General features: G+C 49.7%; 1 protein-coding gene across 1 annotated transcript; it reads left to right on the forward strand.

Moving 5' to 3' along the window:
- The first annotated feature begins 5,050 nt into the window (after positions 1 to 5,050).
- On the forward strand, positions 5,051 to 7,460 carry MSX1 (msh homeobox 1). The gene is made up of 2 exons (XM_054295705.1): positions 5,051 to 5,504; positions 6,945 to 7,460. The coding sequence occupies exons 1-2, from the start codon at positions 5,051 to 5,053 to the stop codon at positions 7,373 to 7,375; spliced, it is 885 nt and encodes a 294-aa protein (XP_054151680.1). The 3' UTR covers positions 7,376 to 7,460.
- The last annotated feature ends 12,989 nt before the right edge of the window (positions 7,461 to 20,449 follow it).

Here is a 20,449-nt window from a genome sequence, read left to right on the forward strand (position 1 = left end):
CTGCTTTTTGGCATTTCGGCCTAAACCCCAGCCACAGCCACCAGCCCTGGGCAGGGGGCAACAGCCCACTCTGCCCACCCCACTTGCGGGTTTGAGTCAGGATCAGGAGGGCCCTGGGCCGTGCTCTCCTGGAGGTGTTACTGCAGAGCTCCCTCACACACCCGGACGGGCTCAGAGTTACTGCAGAGCCCCCTCACACACCCGGGAGGGCTCGGTGTTACTGCAGAGCCCCCTCACACACCCGGGAGGGCTCGGTGTTACTGCAGAGCCCCCTCACACACCCGGACGGGCTCAGAGTTACTGCAGAGCCCCCTCACACACCCGGGAGGGCTCGGTGTTACTGCAGAGCTCCCTCATACACCCGGACGGGCTCAGAGTTACTGCAGAGCCCCCTCACACACCCGGGAGGGCTCGGTGTTACTGCAGAGCCCCCTCACACACCCGGGAGGGCTCGGTGTTACTGCAGAGCCCCCTCACACACACGGGAGGGCTCGGTGTTACTGCAGAGCCCCCTCACACACCCGGGCGGGCTCGGTGTTACTGCAGGGCCCCCTCACACACACGGGAGGGCTCGGTGTTATTGCAGAGCCCCCTCACACACACGGGAGGGCTCGGTGTTACTGCAGGGCCCCCTCACACACCCGGGCGGGCTCCGTGTTTTTGCAGAGCCCCCTCTGCACATACGGAACGCAATGCCCTCGGGGCTCTCGAGAGGGATCTTGCCATCTAAAAGCGCTTCAGGTAAAAGTCGAGGCGAGGGCCGGGTAAAGCTCTGGGGGCTGGAGGAGGCGCTGAGTCGGCAGGGAGGTCTGCACTGGGGCTGGGGACAGCGAATCCACCAGTGCGCCCCATCAGCGACTGCTCCTGTAGAACTCCGTGAGACATAGCAGGAACCACCCCGAAAAACTAACGAGAGAAAGGCACCGAGTGGGGAAAGGCTCGGAGAGCACAAGCATCCCGGAGCGAGCCGCCGACGTGAGGCAGGTCGGCGATGGCTGGCAGGGGCAGAGGTGATGCCACACAGGCGCCGGCCCCAAACGCACCTGGAGGACGGTGCTCTTCTCCAGCAGAGTCGACACCTTTGCAAGAGCTTTAAAAGCATATATTAAATTAAATAGGGGTGTTGTCACTGAAGGGAAACCAGTGCCTTAGCCATGGGGCTTTCACCAAGGCAGCCAAGTTCCCTTTTGGGCAGAGCAGAGTCTCGAAGTCTGCTTGACATCTTGAAGCTTAAATAACCGTAAGGCATTGTTACTCCCTGGCAGCAAAGTGCCTCGTTACGCCTGATTGAGCTAATTGCTTTGAAATAGGATATATTATCTATAATTATAGAGATCTTGGAGGAGACGGTCAGCCTTTTCTTTCATCTTTTCCAAGTGCATCATAATGTCGCGATCAAATTAATTTAGGCCACTTGAAATAGTGCCTTCCTTTCAGCCCTACTCCTCCGACCCTCAAAGAGCCGGGGACGCCTCGGCGACTGGAGTTTGGCCATCCAAACAGCTCCTGGTGACCTCCCGAGGACCAGCCCAGGTCCCAGAAGCCTTGGAAGTAGTTTGGATTATGTTTAATCTGGACAGAAAGGATTAGGGAGAGAGAGAGAGGAAGAGAAAATGAAAATAAAGGGGGAGACGGAGTTGGGAAAGACAAAAAGCAAAGAACTGAGGTGTTTTCGCCTTTTGCCGACACTCGGAAACCAGCGACGGAATCAGGGAGGGCTTTGAGCACTTGAAGGGCTTTGAGGGCTTGTAAAGCCCGCGGGACATTTTAGCACTTGCGACAGTTCTGGCTCTCTGCCCCCAGGGCTGAGTCTCGCAGAGATGAAGCAAGGCGGCTGAAGGGCGCGCAGGGAGCGCGCAGGGAGCGCGCAGGCGGTGCCCGGCGCGGCTGAACTGCCCCGGAGCTGCCCGTCCCCAGAGCCGGCTCGTGTCCTGCCGGACCCTCTGGTCTCCTAAGAGCTGCTGTCTCGGGAAAAATAAAGTAGAAACAAGGGAAACAACAACACCCCTCTCCTTTCTGAGTTCTGCCTTTAAGTCAAAGATAACGTTTACAAAAGGCAGACAATGCCTTGAATTGGCTTAGCTCTGTCTCCTGTCCTTTCTCCCCATCCCCCACGCACTCCTCCCAGCCCTTGTTGTATTCCCACCGAAATAAAATGCTATGGGTAATGGCTTTGCCTAGCACATTCATTATACTGAAACGGGACTGTTTAAGATGCTAATTGCCCAATATTGTTATCTAGCACAACTGCCTTCGGGGAAACGCCACGGCTCCCAATAAAAAACACCGGACTAGAACAAGCACCAATAAAGTCACCTATTTCCCTCTGCCCTTTCACTTCGATTTTTCTTGCAGCCCAGGGCGGAACATAAGAGAGCCACCTAAAAGCAAACCAGAGTATCAGCAACATGAAACAGGTATTAAAAAATTCCTAAAATCCGGTGGTGTTTTGGTCACCTAAAGTGCAGCGAGCAAGGGAGGAAGAGTTTGGAAACTAAAAATTTCCCTCTGAACACAGAAGTCAATCTTGAGGGACATTTCGTTTTATAAATTTATTTTCTCCATTCCACACTTAAAACTTGTAGATTTCATTAAGAAAGAAGGGAAAGAAAAAATGAGCAAGAAACGAAAGAAACTTTACTGGCATTTCGTTTCCAGCCAAACAGATGAAAAGCCAGCATGTGAATTAGAATCAAGTCCTTGCTGTAGTGATTGCTACAGTGATTGAAATACCAGCGAGTATGACAGAAATGTAAACACAAAGCGCTCATTGCTGAGAGATAAATAAAGAGCTAATTATCTCATTCTGTCAACTCTAAATGAGAGCGGGATCGCGCTCCCGGTATGGGACGCACACGCATCTCTTCAAACCTCAGCAACATCCCAGTGCTCAAATCATTGTGCAAAAGAAAAGTGAGGAAGGGAGAAAAACCCAGCAGCTATACTTTAATTTTCATATTTCCATCAAACAACCAGATTGAACTCAGCCCAGGGGCTTCCTCGAGGTCTAATAAATATATCACTTCTTTTGCGTGGTGAAGTTTGGAATCAGGGGGAAAATAAAAATAATTTAAAAACTCAAACAAAACAAGATCCTACCTGTAGGATCGGGTGGAGGGGACACCGTGACACGGGGAAACACGATGCATCGATATATGTGCGTGTTTTCTTAGTCGGGGTGGGGTGGGGGTGCATCTTCGAGATGAGTACCGGGCTTTGGGAAAATGTCCTGTGATTGGTAGAGCAAACTAATTTTGTCAGGCTGAATGTGCCGATGTCCCAGGGCTAAGGCGCCTTGCTCCCTTGATGCGGGTTAACGTCCTCAATAGTCCCCCTCCAGCTGAAGCCTTTGATCAGACCGCTGCTGGCGCCTAAAAACAACATCACTTGTCTGCCTATTAGAGGCACTGACTAATCGTGACAGATTGTTTATTCTCGCAATTAGCAATGCAGCCGCTTCTCCGAGCACCCCCACCCCCTCTCCCCGACGCGGCCCGACCCGGCACCCCGGCCCGATGGGGCGCGGGGGAGGCTGCGGGCAGCGCCGGCACCGGCACCGGCAGCGGCAGCGGCGGGGCCCGGAGCCGGCCTGGGTTGGGCGGCAGCACCGCTGCTCCCGCCGGGCAGAAGCGATCAGCGGGCGGCACGCAGCAGGAGGGCAGCTGGAGGTACCAGCGTGAGCTATATGTCTGTGCGAAGCGCGTTCACCTTCATGCACAGGAATCTGCGGGAGCAGCCCGCAAACCGCCTCCAGATCACCTCCACGAGTGAGAGGGACCCTCCGTGAGCCCAGCACTTGCGGGACGGGGTGCGATGTATGTGCGGGACGCAGGAAACACCCCGCTAGGGCATGTGCTCACGCGTGTGTGAGTTAAGTGTGTGGAGCTGCGCGCAGGACAATTCATTTCAGTCAGATCCTGTTGCTTATCAGTTAGTAAAATGTCTATTATATCAATTCATTTCATAATCTATATGTTTCTAATCTACCATCTTTATAGGGTCCAGTTAAAAGGAAAGGGAATTCGCTGTCCCTCCCCGTTTAGATAATTGCCCTTAAATGACTGCAAGAGGCTCTTGTGTTCCGAGGAGATTAGAGCCCTGCAGCTATCAATAAACTTTTCTCAGCGAGCGGCCAATCCCGTTATTAGAGAGCGGCTCCGTTTTACTGCACATCCGTCCTGGGCGCGGGGATAAGGGATCGTAAAACGAATTAACAAAACAAAATAGCCGGGACTTTAAGGGCTCAGGGGCTTATAGGTTCCTTTTTAAGTGAACGAACATTTCGTTATCTGCAGACACGCACACATCTATGCCATAAGAAGTAGCTCAATTTGTGCGTTGTGTATGTGGGTACGGATATAAACGCGGTCACATCGAATACACTGCAGGGCCGGCGATCGTGTAAAAACCAAACCAACCAACCAACTAAACAAACAAAACCCCCAAAAAACCCAAAACAACAACAACAAAAAAAACAAACAACCCCCCCAAAAAAACCCTCAAAACGACAGCGGAACGGGCAGGGTCTCCTTCCCTTTGAGAGGTCAAACTCGGGACAGCCCGGTATTTGCTAGTTTTGAAGAAGAACGGGCTCGGGCTCTCTCCCTTGCTCTTTACGAACAGAAAGGCCGGCATCTTTGCCCGAGTTTTGAGCCTTCCCATCTCTACAGCGGAGGGCTGCGCCGGCTGCCCGGCTCCCTTCTCTCCGTCCCGAGTCGAGAGCCGGGGCGTGGAGCGGGCCCGGGGGACGCGGAGCGGAACCGAGGGCTGAGGGCTGAGAGCTGAGGGGAGGGGCGGGGCCAGGACTGCCGTCGGAGCGTCCCGCGCGCCCCACCCCCCCGCGCGCCGCCGGGGCCGCAACCAATGGGGCGGTGTGACCCCGCCCCCCGCGCGCCGGTTGGGCGGAGCCGCCCGCGCGCCGCTTTATGAGGCGGTGCCGGCGGCGCGGGGCTGGAGCGTGTTGCCGGCTGCCTGCGCCCTCCGGCCCCATGAGCGGCGGTGCCGATCGCTCCCGCCCGGCGCTGCGGTGGCATCGGTCGGCTGCCCCTGCATGGCCCCGGCTGTGGATATGACCGCCGCGCCCACCGGGGTCCGCAGCGACGAGCTGCCCGCATCCGCCTTCAGCAGTCCCGGCGGCGGCGCGCTCCCTGTCGCGGCGGCGATGGGCGGGGAGGAGGAAAGCGACAAGCCCAAGGTTTCTCCATCCCTCCTGCCGTTCAGCGTGGAGGCGCTCATGGCCGACCACAGGAAGCCGGGAGGCAGGGACGGACCCGAGGGCGCCGGGCCCCCGCCGGGCGCTGGGGCGGCCTCCCGCGCCAGCCTCAGCCCTCGGCTGGGCGCGCTGTCGGCGGAGGCACCGCCTTCCCCGCTGCCCCTCGGCGGGCACTTCTCCGTCGGGGGGCTGGTCAAGCTGCCCGAGGACACGCTCGTCAAGGCGGAGAGCCCCGAGAAGCAGGAGCGGAGCCCCTGGATGCAAACGCCACGGTTCTCGCCGCCTCCCCCGAGTAAGTAATGGGATGGGAACTCTGCGGGCTGGCTGCGACATTCCGCGGGGCCGGGCGGACCGAGGGCAAAGCTGCGCGGGTGACCGGGGCTTTCCTGTCGCTTTCGCCCTGCCTGCCTCTCCCTATATATTTTTCCGTGCTGTGCGCACTTTTCTGCCACTTCGATCCGTCCAAAGTACTGAACGGATTCGAGAGTGTAGGATGGCTGCGAGCGCACAGGAAGAGCGGCCGTGCCAGGCTGACATCTCGTGCCAAATGTTAACTGGGAGGGAGTGAGAAGAATAAGCAACGCGGCCAGCTTGTTTATTTAACCTGGGGCTCGAACTAGCTACGTAAATTTTGACTCAACATCACTGAGCCTCTCGTCAGAAAGTGGCTCAAGTAACTCCTTAAGGATGCGCACAGACCGGGTTCTTAGAAGCGGCAGCTTTGCGGGCTTCAGCCCCACCGGGTGGTGTCTTAAGCGGTGCACGTCCAAACACCGAAGAATCATAATCAGTGATGTTTTCCTGCTTTAATGCAGAGAGAGTTAAATTAATACGAATAACAGCGTGAGAGCCGAGATCAGAGAAGGCCGGTAATTTCCAGTGGCTGCGCCGAGCCCGATCTGGGCAGTATGGGCCGGCTGCCCTCGGCCTGGCCGCGCTCCCTTCCTGCCAGGGATCCCGTGCAAAGGGATGACCTCGGTCTGAGGATCTCCAAGCGTTTGGCGTGCCCTTAGCAAACTGCAAACAGCGCTGCTTTCTCTGTCCCTTGGAAAACGACAGGTTTTCCGACAGGACTTGTGTAGAGCAAAGCAGTGGTTTAATTTATTTAAATTGCAAAGTTAAATTTGCTGTTGCTAAGTAAACCGGGACAGATGGATGTTGGAGACCCTTAGAAATGTTAAATAAGAGGAGAGGAGCAGGCCAGTGAAGAGTGGTAGATACAGCATGAGTGTCAATTCAGACCTCGTAATTAATTACATGCTTAATCCGGTTCCCAGGGGCCTAATGAAGAGGGTGTGAGACTGAGAAGCCAGCCCGTTTTGTTTATTTTTTTTCCTGTAATCCAATAAAAAAAACAGGAGTTTTTTTCTTCTTTTTGGAAGGCCATTCCCTTTATTTGCGTCTCCTGTGCATGAGCCAAGGTAGCCGTGAAGGCAGGAGGTGCAGGGTTTGTGGGTGTCTGATTCCTGCCCGTTGCCGGGCACTTTTCAATGGAGTCAGAGCTTCCTGATGCGAAGCACAGCTCTCTTTTTTTAGAAAGGGAGACGGCAATTTTCAGTGTGCCCCAGGCAACCCTGGTGATTTGGGGCACCTTGCTTCAAGTGGGACCCTACCTCTCCCTTTCTCCACCTCAGCTTTGACAAGGGAGGGGGCTCTGCAGGCTGTGGGGTTTGGCCGCTGCTAACCGAGGTGTCTCTCCTTTCCCCTCTTCCCCGGCTGCTCCCGGGCACAGGACGGCTGAGCCCGCCCGCCTGCACCCTGCGCAAGCACAAGACAAACAGGAAGCCCCGGACGCCCTTCACCACGGCGCAGCTGCTGGCCCTCGAGAGGAAGTTTCGGCAGAAGCAGTACCTGTCCATCGCCGAGCGCGCCGAGTTCTCCAGCTCGCTCAGCCTCACCGAGACCCAGGTGAAGATCTGGTTCCAGAACCGTCGCGCCAAGGCCAAGAGGCTCCAGGAGGCTGAGCTGGAGAAGCTGAAGATGGCAGCCAAGCCCATGCTCCCGCCTGCTGCTTTTGGCATCTCCTTCCCACTGGGCGGCCCGGCCGTGGCCGGCGCGTCCCTGTACGGTGCCTCCAGCCCTTTTCAGCGGGCAGGGCTGCCCGTGGCTCCTGTGGGACTGTACACAGCACATGTGGGATACAGCATGTACCACCTCACATAGAGCCTGAGCCGAGCCCAGCTCTGCTGACTGTCTGCTCCCGCTGGCTCCACACAAACTCCCTCCCTGCTCCTCCGGCTCTTTTCTGTGGACTTCCCCGTGGAGCCTATGGCAGAGACTCCTCCAGTTTGGCTCTGCTTGACCTCTCTGCTTCCCCCTCTGATGCTGAGCCCTTATCCCAGCGCTGTTCTGGTCTCCTCAGCAGTCCTGGGGAACTGGCAGACACCTGAGGCATTGCCCCAGCTTTTTCCAGATGCAGGGTGGTGATGGACCGAATGTGTCCTGCTTTACTGGGTCCAGCTGTCAGCCTGCAGAGAGGCCCCTGACGCAGGGGAAGGAACTGTGGAAGAGATGGAAAAAGGGGACTGAAAGACAGGACATTTCTCTTACTTTCTGCAAGGCCGAGGTCAAGAGACAGAAGTGTACAACAGCCTTTCCCACTTCCGTGTAACAGTGTTGTCTGTTGCCTTCTTTGCTCCTTCACCAGCTCCTTTGGAAGGGGCTCTGTGTACTATGTAATATACTGTATATTTGAAATTTTATTATCATTTATATTATAGCTATATTTGTTAAATAAATTAATTTTAAGCTACTGTTTGATGCAATTTATTTGCTCTTTGCCCTCTTGGGTGTGACAGAAGAAGATACTGAATTCGTGTATTAGGGGATGAGAGAGGGACCGGCTCTAAGCAGCCGTTCCAGGAGACTTCAGCCTTGGATGGTGAGACAGCAGCTGAGTTTTCAATTTTCTGTGTATCCCGGAGCTACCCGGTCCTCACAGCTGTTTGAGGTTTCCTTCTTTCCCCCACTGCTCCTGGCCAGCAGTTCCCTCCGCATTCCTGCCCCGAAGGTGGGTGTGATCGCTGCTGCTTCCCCCAGCAGCGCCGGGACCGGCCGTGTTTCCTTGGCCCTAGGAAAGAGAAAAGTTGTTCCTCTCCCTGCCCGGTCCCTGTGCCTGGGAGGGTCCCGGCCGCAGCCCCCGCTGGCCGTGAAGACTGGGGAGGGCCTGACGTGTCCCACACCTCAGTGCCGAGCGTGGTGCGAGAGAAGCGGCTTTCCCCAGAGCTGCATTTGCCGGCCGATGTGACTCGGGGGAACGGAGCACCGGGATTTGGGGCGGTGGGGACGAGGGGGGCTGTCGCGGTTCGGCTGGTGCTGAAGATGGGGATAAAGGACGCTAATGGCGAGGCAGTGTCAGCACGGGAGCCGATGGGGCGTGGGGACGATGGTGCTGGGCAGGAGTGCGGGCCCGGCGGCACCCGCGGGACCGACGGTCGGGACCGCTCGGCGCCGTGTCTCCTGCTCACCCTCGGGTTTTCGAACACCCCGCCGTTCTCAGCGGCTGGCTCCGCTAGAAACCCGTCCCGGCCGACCACGGCCCCGAGGAAGTCGCTGGCGACGGCTGAGAGCCCCGTGGAGGAAATCGGCGGACACGCAGCCCCGGCTCCGCGCCTGCCGCTCCCGCCTGCACCGGCGCCGCCGCCTCGCCGCGTCCCCGCCGGCTGCGCCCTGAGCCCCCTCAGTGCGCTGCTCCACCCGCTTTGGTTTGACGAATCCCTCGGGTAAGGGAGAGAGTTGGTTTCCTCATTTTCTTTTTTTTTTTTTCCTTTTCCTTTTATTTTTTTTTTTCGTGCTTTATCTTTGTGCTCAAGGAATAGCCGCTGAGAAATTGGGACTCTATTTTTCTTTCTGTCTTTCCCCCTACCCCCCACCCCGCTGCTTTCATTTCCAGCAATTTAAAACGTTAAGGTTGAAGCAAAGTTAGAAGGAAAATAATTGCTGTAATGAGGCTCGGCAATCTTCTGCAGGCACTGTGGCTCCAGCGAGACTGTAGCTGGGGGCGAGGCAGGACTTTTATCATCTCCTAAGTATCAATGATGCTTTCAATAACTCAGCGAAACAACATACCTGAACACAGCCACTTTCTCCAGAGCTCGCTGCTCTAATCCCCCTTCTTTTCTCTCGCTCGGCTCTGGCCGCCCCGTCATTTTTGAGCTGGGGTGAGTTTGGGGCTTTTGTGGTTGTTTGTTTTCTTTTCTTGCCTTTTTTTTTTTTTCCCTGTACTTTTTTCCTAACCCTTTTCTTTTCCTATCATTTCTTTTCCCTGTGCAAATGGCAGTGTCTGTGATCCCGACCCCAGCGCCCAACGCCGCGCTGGAGCGGGAAAGCTCTGTGCCTTTTTCCCACGTTGTGTCGCTGGCAGAAAAAGGCTGGGTATCTCCAGTTTATCTCTCTCTCTAACTTAGCCTCTGCGCCATTAGACCGCGGGTTTGGGGGGACCTAATCGCTCAGGAGGCCGGGTTTATCCTGTAAAGATGCCCTTAAAATCCGAGAGAGATTTTAAACAGGGAGGACAGCCTGGAGCTGGCTCCCCGCAAGCGCTGCTCCCCTTTGCCGGCACCTTTGGGCGCTGTGGCTCTGGCTCGAGACTCCGGGCAAAGCAGCGGCACCCTTTAATCTCTCCGCTTTGTCTCTGTTTGCTTTTTTTTTTTTTTTTTTTTTTTACATTATGTTAACTCGGGGTGGATATTCGAAGCGCAGGATTCCTATTGAACATGTCTTTGCTTTAAGTTTTCCCCCTGACCCTTGGGCTAAAGTCCTTGGTTGCTCAATTAAACCCAGATGAGAACAATTAATAACTAAGTAATGACAATAAGTTGGGAATCACACGGATGAACGCTCCATGTGAATAGGAAAAGCTCACACAAAAGAGCAAAAAGGATTTGTCGGCTCTTTTTAAGGGGGAATTGGCTTTTCTTTTTTCTTGCCTCTGGCTTACCAGCAAATAAAACTCACTTTTGTGTCTTTGTCGCCTTAAGGATCTCAGTGGGCAGTTGGAAGTGAGAATGGCTGTTTTCCTTTCAACTTGAGGGTGCTGGCGCCACGCAGCCCCAAGGATAGAGAGTAGCCAAAGCAAAGTTTCCTAATAACTCCCCTCTCCCCCGCCGCCCCTCCCCAGCCACGGCGGTACCCCCTCCCCTCCATGCATATCTCCACATGCACTCCTAGAGAGCCTCGGCAGACAGACGAGAGAAAGCGGAGGGGCCCCGAGCACATCCACGTCCCACCACGGGCTCTCAGCCGTGGGAAAGCGATGGTGCCTTGGTGCGACGCTTTCCACGGGGCGCAGCAAATACAGCTCACAGTAGCCAGAGCACGGAGAGGAAGCAAGCACGCGCAGAAACACGTACAAATAAAAGCTATTTTTCCTACTCTTATTCCCACAAAGGAGCGGAACGGCTCCGTTACCCGCGCACGGGGGCAGCGCCCGGGCGCATCTTCCCGGCACCGGCTCCAGAGCCCCGGCTGGGAGCGCGGCGGGATCGCGCCCGGCTCCGGCTGTGCCAGAAGGGCAGAGTGGCACACAGCGAGGGCCGGGAGCTTAAAAAGCACGGAAAGGATCCCCTTCAGTTTTAGCTACAGAGAAGGTGACCACAGGGTAAACCTGCAAACCGTGGGTTAAACCGTACGTTTGTCATCTGCTCTGAATTTCTTGTGGTTTGGGGGTTTCTTTCCGAATTCGCTCTTTCACTTGAAACACGAATCGGTGCCCCGTTGAATACTTTATCGAATGTTTTCCGTAGTGCTCAACCAAAGTGGGAGCTTAAAATCTTGCTTTCTAAAGTTAGGGCAGGCTAAATTCAGCAAGTGAGTTAGGCGCAGCAGCAGCCTCCTGCTGCTCAGGATTGTGCCTGAGAACAGAACCTTAAGAAATCAGAGGCAAAACAGGGAAGCTGCCTAACTTAGCCATTGTAAAGGCCCGGGGAAGGGGAGGGGGCTGAGTGCTTCTCAGTAGTGCTTATAAGCTTAAATCCAGGCTCATCATTTTGTGTGAATCTCCTGGGTCACATCAGACCTTTTTCCTAAAAATCTGGGAAATGAAAGGTCCGTTGAACAAACTGGCTGGACACCTTCAGGAAGAAGTGGGATGCTTGGCACTAACTCCTTGGTACTGCCTGAATTTAGGTAAACAGCTGAACTCAGATATTCTATATGCAAAGTGAAAATACCAATCACCAGCTTTCACCATTAGAGACTCAGAGGTAATCGCTTTTCATCTCTTCTAATGATACATCGGATTTTATATTAGACACGGAGGTGGCCAGAGAGAGCAAGAAATGTGGCTGCGTAAGCAGTCTTGAGACCAGGACACTCCTCAGAGCAGTCATGGGGCTCTCCAAATCAAATCCAGTGGCATGGTGACTGGTGAGTAAGTCTCCCACTGCTTGGAATATAATATGCTGTACCCAAAGAGCTCCTGGATGCAATGAAGTAGTTCACTCATTCTGCACTGAACTGTGAGGGAATCTGTGGCAGAAAGAGACACCTTCTTCCTGCCTTTCATAGTTCTGGCCCCCACTATATAGCTATATCTATTTATATCCATATTATCTATATCTAAATGTATATCTATATAATCTATACATATGTATATATAATCTATACATATGTATCTGTAGTAGAATATATATATATATTCTCACCAAGGAGTATGTGAACCTCTGAAATTTTCTTTTATTAGCTTTTAACTCTCTCCACACCTTATGTGAAGCACAGTGGTGTCTGTCCCTGGCCTGAGCAATCTGTTCCACAGCAGGGAGCCTAAAAATGAGGCATTGCGATAATGGGCATTGCAACACAGCTCCTTGAGGCTGGCCCGAGGCCCCTTCTGCAACACGGACCCATTGTCTGTCCAGCTATGTGGCAGGAGAAGCTGGAGGCAGAACCAGAAGCAACAGCTCTGACTCATTTAACTACGAGTTGTAAATTTTAACGTGCAGCACAGAGAGATGTGGCAGTGATTTGCTTACAGCAGTAAACCGATCGACATTAACTCTGCTCCATTGTACTTCATCTCAGAGATCTTTTATCCCTCCAGTGGGATCCGGTTCCCACCCTGCAGTGATTAAAGGGAAGCGAGGAGGCAGCTACCTGGACCCAGTCTCCCTCGTGCGACCAGGAATGTGCAATAAACCCCCGAGCAAAGCTCTTTTCATCTGGAAGTGGCGCTGCTGGGGATCCCCCTGCTCTGGAGCCGAGCTCCGGCTCACCCTGCGCTGCTGCCCGGGGTGCGATGGAGTCCCCATAGCCCACAACCAGTTCTGACTGCGATGTGAACAGCACCCTCTGCTTTTCTTCTAGCTCAGCAGAGAAAGAAATCTCCTGCATGTGTCACAGAGCCACCAGAGCTACCCGCTTCAATAGTACAGGACTTACCAGTGAGCCGTGAGACAAACCTTGGGGAGAGAGTTTTGTAAGAGCACAGTTTAAAATCCGAGATTGATTGTACATCTATGGTCCATTCTCATCAAAACTGGGGCAGACAATGGGGTCACAGTGATTAGCATCCGACAGACCTGAGCTTCAGACAGGCACAAAAAGATGCAGCCCAAACTAAATATTAATTTCAGCCTAATTGAGCAATGCTTTTGTTGTGTTTGTATGGGGCACACAGCAACAGGCAGGGTGGGTGTGCAAGCAATGTATATCAGAGAAAGAGGCACCTCATAACATCAAACACATTCCAGACCTTCTGACCACCACTGTCGCTGCCCAGTGCAAGGGTACAAAGAGGAGAAGCACTCAGGTGAGGCAGTATTTAAAGGTTTTTCTAGAATTCAGGTTCCATTTGCATGTCAGAGAGAAAGGAAGTGGCAGCGTGAGGGAAGGAGATCTGGTAGCAAAGGATGGCAAAAATGTTAGCTGGAAGATTTCGGGTGGTGTGGGGAGGTCTCAGGAATGGAGCAAAAGAGAATTATTTCCAAAAAGACAAGCTGGAGGGAAGGAGCAACTTTCTTTTGATGCAATGTTTTGTGTGCATTGGCATTATTATGCAAATATCAGCTAACACAAACACTGAAGTAAGGGTGCTTTAAAACTGGAGGGGTGATTGACTTACATTACACTGCATTTAGATGTAAGGCAATAGCCCTGTTCCCATTTACATCAGCAAGGGAAGCTCTGAGACTTGCCCTGCATTATGGCAAGCTTGTGTGCATTAGTCCTGGGGAGCATCTGCTCCTCACACTGTACTCACTAAAAGCCATAAATGCTTTTCTAAACCTCATAATGAGCTTTGGACTTACTGTGAAAACTGAGTCTGTGGTACACCACAAGAAGAGACAGTGGGATGTTGTAGATGCTGTCAGTCTGACCAAAATTTTCTTTCTGTGACATTGTCAATCTTCTCTTTCGGTAGGAGGCTACATAAATAATACACACTAAATTCTATTTGCAAAACAAAATACAAGGTTGCAAAACACAATACATATGGCATGGGACTGGAATAGACATAGAAACAGGATTCAGTGGTTTTCAAAACAATGTAGAACTTAAGCATTAACTGCCTCTAATTAAGGCTGTAGGCACCCACCTGAATATGCAGACTATATGTTGCTGAGCAGAGATGTTCTCTGTTGCCTCTTATCAGGGAACCCAAACTCCAGTACTCTGTGAGAGATGCCTATCAGCTGAGACCCTACAGAGCCAGAAAGCAGCATGATGACTCCGTATCAGTGATCATATCAGATACCACTGATATAAATATAAATAATAATCCAAATGTGAACTTACTTTAGTGATTAGCACAGCCACATTCTTTTTAAATACAGTTTAAATGTTAACAGCATGTACAAAATCTACATTCAGAAAAATTAGTAATTAATTTGTAACTCAGCTTTTTAATTTATAGGTTACTCAAAGGAGGATTGGCAGTCAAAAGATTCTTCAAGACTAATTTCTTAAAATTACTTGACTACAACTACTTTTCTGTCAAGTGTGATACCTGAATTAGGATGAATTTAATGGCCTTAATAGCTCAGAGTTCAAATGTAGATCTTCAGATAGTGCTCCCTTTAGTTCAAGAAGACCTGTGCAAACATGTTAATTTTCCCTCTAAATAATTACAAATTTCAAGTACATACTCAAATAAATCCATCTCAAAACATGTGGAAAGCACATAGAAAGTTGTAGAGAATGTTAAATAAAATGAGAAAGCTGAGATGGATATGTAATCCTAAATTATTCTTACTCTCTAAAACATCAGGCTGAATTTCTCGCAATGTGATTTTTTTACCCTTCCTCAAAGATGGCTTTAATACTAGCCAAGTTTGAAGTTGCTAATGACATTTATTTCTGAGCTATGTATGCATGAGAATTTCACTTTGCATAGTTGGAGACTGTGATCTTTTTCAAGCTTGCATAATGTTTAACATGACTGAATCAATTTTCAAAACAAAGAAACATGAAAAAGTTGAAAAATGCCCAGAACTAGAATGGGCATTTCCATTCCATAAGGAATTTGTTTGGAAAAAATTATATAGTTGTTGGAATTAGAATGTAAGTTTATCTTAAGTTTGCTGGAAGGGAAAGTTATACGAGAGAATTAGCCATTGGTTTCAGACTGACACAAAGCCCAATAAAGTCAGTGGCGTCTTTCCATGGGCTAACTAAGAGGCTTTGGGGCTGACTCATACACTGCAGAGCTCCTCAGAAGATAATAGTCCTGCATTGCTTATGTGAAAGTTAAATATAGCCCAATGTTTGTAAGTGTGTGTATGTATTACGATTAATTTAAACCCCTGGTTGAGATTAGATTACAGTTTCCATTTCATGCATATGCATGTGTTTGTGTTCGTATGCGTGCACATGCAAAGACAGACATCTGTGTAAGCACACACACAGCGCTAGTGCCTCAGAGATGATTGAATCAAGAAAATGTACACGATGGCAAATTCCAGCCTTTACTACGGCAGATATCACCGCTGCCATGCACACACTTTGACAGATCTGAACATATGCTTTCAAAACCAGCGGCATCTGTTTACACTGAACTGCAATAAAAACTGAAGGCGGCATCAGTTACTATTAGAATTTTATCTTTTCAATGTCCAGAAACAGTTTCTGTGCCTTTGATGTAAGCTGTCAAGCACTACTGGAAAATTGCATCTCTCTGATTACTGCATTCAGGGCAGAGGAAAGGACACGAGTGCCTTGCAGCGTTTGTCGGCAGGGACCCTGCAGGGGCTTGCTTTTTGGGTACTGATAAGCAAAGTTAGCTCGCATTCCAAAAACAGTCGAGCAATTCTTGCGTAAAGGGGGAAATAACACACAAGGGACACTATTTTGGATGATGCAGTAGAAAGCTTTTCTCTGTTGCAGGTATGATTAACCCTTACTTTTACTGGCTGCTCCTTTCAGATGAAACTTCCTTGTGTTTAGCCCGAATATAAACTCAGTGGCAACAGCACCGCTGATTATTCAGGTATGTGCAGGTTCAGACCTGTAACGAGCACTTGATTACCTGTGAAATGGTTGTAATGTGCCTGAAGATGTGGCTTCACATTTCCATGCTTTTAGAGGTGGTATTAGCTTATCTGTTCCTCGTTATCCCTATTCTCCGTTACTTCCATTGCCCATAGCCCCATTCCCCTCGGCTATGTGTCACAAAACATGCCATGGCATTTTTAAGCCTGCATCAGTTGCCTGATGAGATTTAGAGCTGCGACCTTTGCTGATGGTTGCGCTGACAAAAAGGGTGTGGCAAGGGAGAAGTGGTTAGAAAGTCATAGCACACTGAACTCCGTAAGGTGACAATGACACCAGGGAAACAGTGGCACTTGCCCCATCACAAAACTCTGTGTTGACACGAAGAGGATTTTTTATTTTAAATTTTAATTGCAAATGAGAAGGAAGGGCTCATTAAGGTTTTTTTTTTTTTTTCCCTTCTGTGTAAACAGAAAGGAAGCATTTGTATACTTTAGATATTATATATCAGAACAAAAGACCCAGTCACCAGCTGTGCATCCCAAGCATGCACCAGGAAGAAAGGCTAGCAAAATAGCTGCACCTTTTGTAGTATTCCTACCACACTGCGGCAGCATCCAGCCTGGAAGGACTTTCAGGAGATGTGCAGGATATAAGACAGCAAAATTCAGCCAGAGAGGAGAGCAAACTCAGAGAAATGTGAACTGCAAAAAGCAATGCAAAGGAAAAACAGGCAATTAGCATGCAGTGGAACAAAAGTGAATGTCATGTCTGTAAACAGAGCAAACACAGCCTCTTCCGTGTAGGGATTGCCAAAGTACAGCTGGGGGCAGGGAGGTGGACAGGTAGAAACACACCCATAAAGATGCATTTTAGAGTGAGCAGCAGCAAGAGCACTGCAGAAGACATATGGTGCATTGTATTGTGGTTGGCAGCAGCATTTATTTCATAGGGGCAAGGTAAGTGCAGGAACATAAACATTTGCAAGCCATCTATTTTACTGGCAATTCATAAGGAGAACTTGCAGAGTGTTTAATGCTTCCACAGCCAGGCCCAGGGGGACTGAAGGTATTCACACACATTTTAATAAGGTGGACAGGCCAAAAATGAAATTATCCAGTCTCTCCCAGTTGTAAGGTTTTGGCTTTGTGGGAGAGCTGATAGCCATTTGGATTCTACTTGTCCCAGGGCACAGGTAAGCCCCAGGTACCTACATCTTGGAGAGAAATTTGGCATGCTTGCTGCTGTCTAGAACAAGCTGGTGCTCCTGTGCTGGAAAACACAGCTTCCTGAAGGCATAACAGCACCTCCTAACAAGCAGAAACTCAGCAGCTACATGACGGTCTCTCTCAAGGAAGCTCAGCTCACAGAGAGGGTGTGAAGCTACTCAAACAACACTCCATTGCTGGGAAGTGCTGAACTGCACATCAGACAGGTCAGTGGGCATCACTCCCTTAAAAATTTACAGCTGGAACAGAACACAGCGGCCTAGCTCAGAGCAAGCAGGGCTGCCCTCCACAAAGAGTTCAAAGCCAACACTCCCACCTCCCAGGGCAGTGGCCTTTTTCCCCTGAAGCCCCCTTCTCCTGTGGGAGCCATGTCCCTTTGCAGCACTCAGGGCACAGACAAGGGTTTCCCAGGAAGAATAAGGAACAGAAGAAACCTGGCTCAGCTTTAATGTTCTGGCTAGCAATTACCTGATAGAAAATGCATAGGTAATTTCTGTGTCAGGGCCCCGAGTGTAGCAGAAGGCTTTTTTAACCTTTAGAGATGCCTGCTTTTCACTTACAGACCACACTGAGCATCTGTAAAGCATCTGCCTTAGGTGCTCTAAAACATATTGAGAGACCAAAATAATCTCTCTTTAGACAACACCTTCATCCAGTGTCCAAAGATGGTAGTTGAGAGGAACTCCCTTTTCTTTTGTCTGCATATGTCCTGTGTATACCTATTGCATCTATGAAACACCAAAATTAGAGAGACACTCAGACATGAAGAGAGTTACACTGTGTTCCTTTCACTTCTCCATTTTATTCCACCTCTCCATTCATTATCCATCAATTATGGGTGGGTCCTGAATATCTTCCAACCCATAATTGTGTTTGTGCACTTATTGTAGAATATATAGTTGTTAGAACATGCAATAGCATGTAATTGCTTTTTACTATGTATTCATTTGCCTTTTCTTCTAGATGGGAATTTGTAGAGGTGTTATACTTGGCTCCTGTCCTGCAAACAGTTGTGCCCACGAAAAACTTTACCCACACTAGGAGCTCCATGGATCACAGCTTCTCTCTCACCCACTGAATTATATGAAGTTACTCATGCAGTTAAATTACTCATAAGCATATGTGTTTGCTGGATCAGGGCTTCTCCATGTAAGAGTGATTTTTATAATAATTTTAAGACACCTATACATTTATTTTTAGATAAAGAAAATAAAGAAAGGAGTAATAAATTTTGGAGCCAGACTTAGTGCAATAAAATGCATCTTGGTTTATTAATTAGTATCTGTTTTTTAATTTGACACTCTAAAACCAAAATAACTTGATATACTACTAAACCATTTTATAAAACAATGTATTTAATACTTAATAATTTTATACAGTAAGGCAACTTGATTAGGGTTTCTTTAAACAGCATAACAAGGTAAGAACATTTTATTAAATGCTATGTCAACAGAAGCTGCCATTTTATGTTGCCTGTTGGCCTACTCAGACTTTGATCCCCAAACTTTTGCTAATTGGGCATCCTGCCTTGAATGCAGAGGGCCTTAGAACAATGAATGATCAGGACTTTGGATCTGAAGATCCACTAGGCTTGAAGTGCTGGCTTAAAGTAATTTTCTCTTTTCCTTTTCACTAAAATCATCTATAACTCTCTTTGGATGGAACGCTAGTTCAAGCATCTGTAAAAACCTGTGACTGTCACATAATTTGTTTTCTGGGTGGGAACAGCTTACCTTTTCAAAAGAGACCTCAGATCATTTTGTTTGAACCTCTACACCATTTTCCTTTCCAGCATGAAATTGCAAAACAAACATTTCTACACATGTCTAGCTATCAGAAGGAGCAGAAGTGTAAATATCCAAGCTGTGGAGCTTTTCTTTGCTGTGGGTCAAGCAGTTTAGTATCCTCACAGAGGCAGATGGATGTTTTACTGTGAATCACAGCCTAGGTCCAGAGGACAGTTCTTGGTGATCTAATGACCTGTGAGTTCACTGCATCTCTCCTCTCCTGACCCTTGTCCTGATCCATGCCTTGTCTTGCTCCTCACCACCATCTCTTCCTGATCTTGGGCATTGCATGTGGCTGGGTGTATGTGCTGGTTTAGTTTGGTTCTCCTTGGGGAGTTTTGCTGTCAAACTGGCCATGGGCATTGCCTGTTAAATAAGTGCATGTCCCCCTCTGCAGCCCAGCTCTGGTGAGGTTTGCAGAGAGCAGCCATGGCACTTGTCCAGCCACCCTCTCTCTGCTCACAGCTCACGGGCACCTCTCTGCCTGTCTGACCAGCCCTACCACGTCCCTGTGCTGTGCTGTGTGCACTAACCAAGGCTGCAGCCTCGACTAGAATGCACCTCCTGTCCCTGGCTTGTTGCCCATTTTCTCTCCAGTTCTTCCTCTTCTCACAACCTTGTTCTTCTGCTGTCTGAATGCATCCACATGCAGGTGGCATTTGCCTCTGTCAGGGTGCAATTGGTGCTGCAGTGGCATGGCTGCTGCAGCTCCAGGCTTGGCCATCTGCCTCCTGCACCTGCTTGTCCTCAACCAGGCACCCCTCAGTTCTGCAGCATCCCTTGCTGTGCCAGATCAGACCTCCCTTAGCCATTCCAACCCTGGTAATGCCTGCTCCCATCTCAGCTCCTTTTCCTTTTCCTTTTCCTTTTCCTTTTCCTTTTCCTTTTCCTTTTCCTTTTCCTTTTCCTTTTCCTTTTCCTTCCCCCTTCCCTTCCCCCTTCCCTTCCCTTCCCTTCCCTTCCCTTCCCTTCCCTTCCCTTCCCTTCCCTTCCCTTCCCTTCCCTTTTTCTTAAAAGTACAATCCTGTCCCCAAAACTGACATTCCAGGACTGGCTTGTTCTCCTTTGCTGCCAGCTCTCTTGTCTCACCAGTGTCCCAGACTCTCAAACACCTGACATGGATTTCACTGGGGTTGTTTGGGAAAGAAGCTGGCCTAGGAGCCCTGCAGGAAAATCAGATGGAAACAAATATTCACAGCTTTCTAGAAATTGGTGTCAGCTCCCTGATACAGAGAGTTTTACAGCTCAATAAATCAGGCTGAAAATGTAACCAGAAGCCCTGTTAGCTTTCTGTTTCTTTTAGCACATCCGTTTCTTGTAAAATTCCGATTAGAGGGACTGGTCTCTGTAGAAATCATTCACTCCAAACCCAACAGGGCTATAAATCAAAGCACTACAAATCACCACAATTTGCAGATTTTGGGTTTCATCATTTTATTGCTTTTGAAGAAGTTATGTAGATGTTCTTGGAGAATATTGACTCCTGCATCCCCTGTCATATCTGGGATGAGAAAGAAAATGAAAGGATTTTTTGGAAACCAGGTATCTCATTCATACTGTTAGTCCTAACCTGTTTCTCTAAGGGATCAGGTCCAGAGTGCTTTCTCATGTGTAGAATCTCACCAAAATTTGTGAGATTGCTTTCATAACTTGGAGCTAGAGAAATAATATCTTTTTTTCAGAAAGAAGCAAAAAGACAGTAGAATTTTACATGAGTCTCTGTGTGGAAAAAAAAAATAAAAAAGATTCAGCGATGATTGGAGGCGCAGCACCATTTATGATTCCCTGTCCCAGCC

The sequence above is a fragment of the Melozone crissalis genome, unplaced genomic scaffold (assembly GCF_028551555.1).
Source record: "Melozone crissalis strain CALT ecotype California unplaced genomic scaffold, PUWL_Pcris_2 ptg000006l_1, whole genome shotgun sequence".
Taxonomy (NCBI): Eukaryota; Metazoa; Chordata; class Aves; order Passeriformes; family Passerellidae; genus Melozone; species Melozone crissalis.